Source organism: Delphinapterus leucas, chromosome 11 (assembly GCF_059928025.1).
Source record: "Delphinapterus leucas isolate spDelLeu-1000000601 "Yukka" chromosome 11, BTC_Dleu_Yukka2, whole genome shotgun sequence".
Taxonomy (NCBI): domain Eukaryota; kingdom Metazoa; phylum Chordata; class Mammalia; order Artiodactyla; family Monodontidae; genus Delphinapterus; species Delphinapterus leucas.
The window spans coordinates 6782658-6789258 of NC_143139.1; the positions used below are offsets into that span (position 1 = coordinate 6782658).

General features: G+C 56.6%; 1 protein-coding gene across 11 annotated transcripts in view; it reads right to left on the minus strand.

Moving 5' to 3' along the window:
• CHD4 (chromodomain helicase DNA binding protein 4) overlaps nt 1-4112 on the minus strand; it is a 29985-nt gene extending 25873 nt beyond the window's left edge. For 10 of the 11 annotated variants that reach the window (XM_022577396.3, XM_022577395.2, XM_022577397.2 and 7 more), the window contains exons 1-2: nt 3983-4112; nt 2973-3150 (exon numbers count right to left, since the gene is read on the minus strand). In XM_022577396.3, the coding sequence (XP_022433104.1) occupies nt 2973-3072 (100 nt within the window). In that variant the 5' untranslated portion in view covers nt 3073-3150; nt 3983-4112. Of the gene's footprint in view, nt 1-1763; nt 1782-2972; nt 3151-3982 lie in introns of those variants that run through there. The other variant, XM_089920197.1, reaches the window with a different exon arrangement.
• Nucleotides 4113-6601: the final 2489 nt, after the last annotated feature.

A 6601-nucleotide genomic window follows, 5' to 3' on the forward strand; every position in this document is an offset into this window, starting at 1 on the left:
CAAGCCCCAGGCTCGGGTGCCAGCCCAGGATCACGCCCACTCCCAAAGCTGATTTCCTTTCCCCATCTCCAGCTCTACTGCTCCTCCCCAGCTTCTCCTGGGTCAGTAGCCTCTTCTCCCCAGGGGCCCAAATCAGCCCAGCTGTCACCATCGCCCCCCCCTTCCTCCCCCCATCTGGCTCCACCTCCTCCCCGGCTGGGAGCACACACAAAGCCTGGGGTAATACTGAGAGCTCCTGGGCAGGCCTAGGTGGGAAGGGGCACAGAGGGGGAGAAGGCCAGGAGGCAGCTTCCTTTGTAACAGACATTCACACCAGCGCACCGGCTCCCTCCTCCTCCCCCTCCTGCTTCCCAAGCCACCCCCCCCCCTCAAGGTGGGAGGAGTGGAGAAGGGAGTGGAGAGAAGGAGGGAATGCCTCACCCACTGAGGAGAGGGAAAATGGCTCCTGACCACAGAAGCCAACCCAGGGCACCCAGCTGCCAACAGGGGACAGACAGGAAGTGGCAGGGGAGGGAGTGCGGTTGAGAGAGGTATCCGGGGAAAGACTACCCTCTCACAGAAGACTTCCCAAATTACTACCTGGTCCCAGGTCCAAATGCCACCTCTTCAAACACCTACTGTGGGATGACACTGTTCTCAAGAGACCATTCTAATAATGTCTTAGGCAAGGAAACCCAAGACACCTTGAAGGGTGACACCATGTGAGGGGCTGACTTACTCCCTCGTTATGCCTTCAATCATCGGAGCTTAGATTTAACAAGAGTTCAGTGGAGCTGTGGGCAGAGCACACAGCCTTCCTTCTGACACCCAAAAGATTTACCTTGAGGAATGGGAGCCCACAAGACGCCTCTGAAACTCAGTTTCCTCATCACCTCTACCAGAGTGCAGGCCACAGATCCTAAACCACCGCTAACAGATTAGAGGTAGCCACCTATCCAACAGAGAAAAAGGAGCAGCACCTAGAGAGTGGTGGACAACAGAATGCTTCCTTTTCTCCTACACATGCTCTCTGCTCCTGACCCCCAGAACTGGCCCGAAAATGCCTCTGACTCCGCCCTTCCTGTGCGAGGCAGATACTAGGGAACAGGCAGCACTGGGCTGGACAAAGCACCATCAGCCTCCCCCTTTCCCTCTCAGCCCAGGATCAGGCCAGGCACAAGACAGCCCCTCCCATTCCCTTGGGAATGGGACACCAGCCTGGATCTCACCAGAAAGAATCATTTTCTTAAGGGCTTCTCCCCAGCAATCCCTGTGGTGCCCACCTTCCCAATCAGCCACGCCTCCATAAAAGCTGGAAGTAAAGACAAGGACAAACTCGCGGAGGCAAAAGAGACACCCTTCCATCCACCTAAGACCCTCAAACTTCTCAGGCAGATGTGCTGACACGGCAAGCGGCAAACTGGCTGAGATATAGAGAACGATTCGGGAAAGGGGCAGGAATGGGGTGGGGCAAGTGGAAAAACTGGGTCACGCTACAGCTTGGGGCAGAGTTCACCCTGGGAGCCCACAGGCTCCCAGTCAACACAGGGGCAGCCCCAGACCAAGGGGCCAATAGGAAGCCAAGATGTGGAACCAACACTGGCTGGATGGCACTGCTACTTCTCATGCCCCGCACAGAAAGGATGGGACTGCCTCACCACTAGCACCACCCTACCCCCACCTTGGGCAATAGCACAGAAATCTACCACCTTGCCCTACACGGTGATGAGGCTCAAGCCTAAGATTCTTATCCCAACAGCTGAAGATTCAGTAAGAAGACTGACCCTCTCCTAAGTGGCCTCAGGTTGAAGTGAAGACTTCCAACTTAGAAAGTGCCAAATGTGGAAACATCTCTCCCAGACCACCTCAACGTGCAGCTGGAGCTAAGGAAAGAGAAGGCAAAAGTGAAAGATGTTTGATGGGAAACAAAAACAGGACCAGCAGGCTCCAGAATTAAAATAAAAATATAGACAAGGAAGATGAAGAAATGGCATGTAAAAAAAAAAAACTAAACTAAAAAGAGATCAAGGAAACAAGCAGGTGACTTAGCTCAGCGCTCTGAAGAGCGAAGGACAGAGGAGAGAGACATCCGCTTAGAAACATGACATCCATCATCAGCTGAGGACAGACAAGAGCCACGCCAATCATGCAGGCGGGTTGTAACCACTGGGCTTCGGCCAGGCCAAGGAGCCACCCCAAAGCACGGACAGCACAACCCCCAACACACCGACACAAACACTTCACACCACCAGCCCAAAGCCCAGGCTACCTGCACAGGGCAGAAGCCTCCTGGGAAGAAAGCCAGGATTAAGTCCACTTGCCAGGGGAAGAGGGGTGCCCAGGGTGTCACCTTCCTTCTTTTTGCTCCTCCTAGTATGTCCTGCAGGCTATGACATCCTACCTCTAGCCTCACTCAACATTCCAGCAATCTGCCTGACTAAAAGCGCTCTAGATCCCAGCTGAGGAGCGCAATTCAAACTTCACACGGTTGAAACTGCACAGAAAGCCGGTAACTGATCAGAAGCTAAAAATAATCAGAGAGTAACCCGCACTCCCTCTTTCCTTTCCACAGCAGCAGCTACAGGATCCTACTAGCAGAGATGCCCGGCTGGTCTCCTCCAACCGCAATCCTCAACCCCGCCGCCGCCGCCGCCGCCGCCGCCGCGCAGCCTCCAGGGGTCCCAGCTACCTGCTTTCCTCCTAGGACCCACGCCAGGCAAAGCCTGCCAGCCCGGAGAGCTCCCTCAACCGGGATCTGCACAGCATTCCCGAAGACAGTGCAGCAAGCTTGCATCGCGGTCCGCGGAGCCCAGAAGGCACATGGCTTCCAGCCCCCTCGCACAACAGCTCCGCAGAAGGGAACCACTCCCTTCGGATGCCCTCCACCTCCGACTGCACAGAGAAAACCCAGAAACTCAACCCTGCCGCACCAGAGTCGCCAGGGAGGGCCCAGATGGCTCCTTCCTGCCCGGGGCCCTTGGGGAAGCTGTTACCTGGGTGGGGAGGGGGCAAGCTGTTGTTCAAAAGTGCATCCATATCCTCCTCCTCGCTGCCCGCTGAGCAGGGGGACGGGGAGCCCAGGCCCGACGCCATCCCCTTCCGCTCCCGGCCAGGGAATTGGCCCAGCTGCTCCTGCCTGCGGCCTGGGGCCCTCGACACTGGCCCGAGTCACTGTGCGGGGGAGGGGGGAGAGAAAGAGAACAGTGACGCGCACGGCCCCCTCCCCCACCCCGCCGCGCTTTCCGCCCACCCCCGGCCGCCCCACAGCCACCCGAGCAGGGCACCCGAACCACTCAGGCTGAACTTTAGTTCCACGCTCCCGGGGGCAGCCCGGAAGCCGGCTCCCCGGCTGGAGCCCCCCCAGACGAGAGGGAGCGGCGCCCCCGAGGGCAGGCCGGTGCCGGCGTGGGGAGGGGAGAAGCCGCTGGACGGAGCCGGGCGTGACGGGGGAAGGGGTCCGAGTGGCCGCGGCGCGGGGGGTCCGGGGGAGGCGGCCAGCGGCGAGGCGCTCAGGGACACAAGGTCACTGGGGGGTGGGGGGGCGCCTCCCTGCGCCTGGGGAGGGGCCAGTCCCCAGACAGGGTAGCTCTCCAAAGGCTGTCCTCTGGGACAACTCGGGTTCTCCGGAGGAGCCGCGGGGACGAGGGGGCGTGGAGGCTCGGCGCTCCGGGGGGCTGGAGGCAGGGGCGTGGGGGGCCGGAGCTCCCACCGGGCAGGGGGCCGGGCCACGTGTCCCGGGGGGCAAGTGAGCAAAGGGCGAGGGGGGCGCCGGGCATTGTGGGAGGCCAAGCCCGAGGTGGGGAGTCGCGGGGAGCGAGACTCGGGCCGAACGAGGGCGGGGGCTGGGCACCCTGCAGGAAAGGGAGAAGCAGGGTCGGCTCCCCGGGCAGAGGGCGGTCCGCGGGTCCGGGGACGCCCGAGGGGCGGCTGGGTGGAGGGAGGACCCTCGGGGCTGGTCGGGCTGAGAGGGGTTGTCTCTCTGGGAACCCCGCGTTCTCCTCACCCCAGAGCCGCCGCAGGTCGCGCTGGGTCCGGCCCGGTGTCACTCCCGCTCCGGCTCCTCCTCGCCGCGGCCGAAGGGGGGAAAATGGCTCCGGCTCCAGCTTCGCCTCTTAAAGGGCCCGAAACACCGGCCGGGAAATCCCACCGCACAGGCCCCGCCCCCCCACGGACAGCCCATAATAACCTCAACCAACTCCAACCCCCCCCCCTCCACTACCGCCACCCTCCTCCCTAGGTCTCCCGGGCAACCCCCGCCCCCTCGTCGCTCCGGCAACCATTGACCACGCCCCCTCGAGCGCGCGCGCGCGCGTCACCCGGGCAACCACCCACCCCCTGGCCATCCCATAATACACACGGACACCACCACCCCCACCACCACCACCACCCCCACGCACACACACTCCATACACATATTTGCCAGGGCTGTTGACATCTCATGGTATTGCCGACCTTTTGCAACTAACCCTTTACACCCCCAGACATCCCATAATAGCCATCCTTTGCCAACTTCTTCACTCTTGGCCCTAATGCTAACATCCCATAATAATTCGTCACCTCTCCCTCCCCATGGCCATCCCATAATAAGCACCCCTCCCAGCCATTCAGCCTCACACCCCATAATACTCAATCCCCATCCCCCACAGACATCCCATAATAACCACTCTTCATCCACCCCCAGTTTGATATCCCATAATAGGCAGAAACTCACCCCCCACACACAACGGACACTTCGGCCTCCTCCCACACACATCCCGTAATAATCAGTCTCCCACCTTCTATACTGACATCCCATAATAACCAACCCCCTGGCGCTGCCCTCGGCCCCTGCAAGGCTAGATCCTCACAACATGACCCCCAAGCTTCACACATTCATTCTAAGTTCACAGCCTGTAATAACCACTCCTCCCCTATCAAAGAGATATCCCATAATGATCAAGAGCCCTACTGTCACCCCACAGAGGGACAACTAATCTCCTTTCCTCTAACACTGGAAAGATATCCCATAATTTTACTTCCCCACCCACACCCTGACATCCCATAATAATTGCAAAGAACCCGTGGTCAACCAGACATACCATAATACTCCCAGCACAACCCAGAGTCACATCCCATAATGCTTCATCTCCACTCCACCACCCCTCTACCTTTCCAGCCAGGCATCCCATAATATTCATACTCGTATCTCCCCTGTCTCCAAGGCTGTCAGTCTATTCTAACACCCACACCAGCGAGGATGAAACAGGCTACCCACATTGCCCTCTCCCCCACCCCAACTTGTACACACCTTCATCCCTTAATGAGCCAAAGCAGTGTCCTGGCACAAAGCCTCTTGATGTCTAAGATGGACCCTAGCTTCCCTCATCCATCATTTCCAGACACGCAGGAACTGAGAGTCAACCTAGGGCCCCACCCAATCCCACCAAAATCCAGGTGTTCTCCAGACACTTACCTCCAGTTGAGTTTTGAGTAAGACCAACCAAATACCATACTGGCCAGATGAGCCATTTACATAAAGTTTAGTTCACCCCAAAGCATCCCATAATAATTACAAACTCCCACCTAAAGATTATTTCTCAACATTCCAGCAGTCCTCTTCCCACACCGCCTCCCCAGGTCAAGTGGTCTATTCTCACCCCTAGGCCATTCCTATGGATGGACATCCCACCATGGTGTGAACTGAGGATCTGCTATATACACACAAAGATCCAAGAACTGCTCTCCCTCTGCTCACTGCTACTCATGCTTATGCAACAGATGTTGACGAAGCACCTAGCAAGGCACAAAGCTGGGCACCATGGGGAGTGCCTCCCTTCAAGAAGCATAAACAACCAAACTCCAAGATGAGATAGAATGTCTGGTGTCAACGGAAAACTGAGTGCTATTTCCTAATTTTCTGTTACAGAGAATAAAACAAATCCCAACTGACCTCAGGAGAGATCAGATCCCAGTAGAAGTTCTCAGCGGTCCTTCTAGAGCCCGGAAGGTATTTCAAAAGGATTTACAATATAGATGGATGGTCAAGATAATCTCCTATCTGCTCCCTACATACTAAGGGATTTTGATTGGAAAACAATGTTCATCCATCCAGCGTTTCTAATACGAAATCCTATAAAATCATCACGTGCTTCCTTCTTGAGAGACTCATCAACATGCCAGAATTGTCATCATCATGCTTGAACACCAAGTTCTGCTTACCCTCAACGCCCCATGTTTCTTACTTATATCCTTTCTCATTTTGTATCCTGAAATCTCATAATACTTCCAACTGCCCCCATCTTCATCTTGTTGAGGTCCCATTCTCCACCCAAAAAACACCCCTGATCTTTGTATAACGTTCACCATCTTCCCCTCCTGTGTACAAGTCAACATCCCAGAATGCCTTCTTCATTTATTATGCCACGAGGTAGCCTCCCAACACATACCACCCCCTTCCCTAACTGCACCTACCCTGCAGCCACACTGAGGACCCAGCCCAAGAAAGTCAGAGAGCCCGATCTTAGAATTTTTTGGCCCTAAGAGAACCTAAGTCTACAGCCTGTCACTTTTCCCTCTTCCTGATCCCCAGAGAACCAGGACCTGGGTGAAAACCAATATCCCAATGCCACTTCCTTGCTGCCAC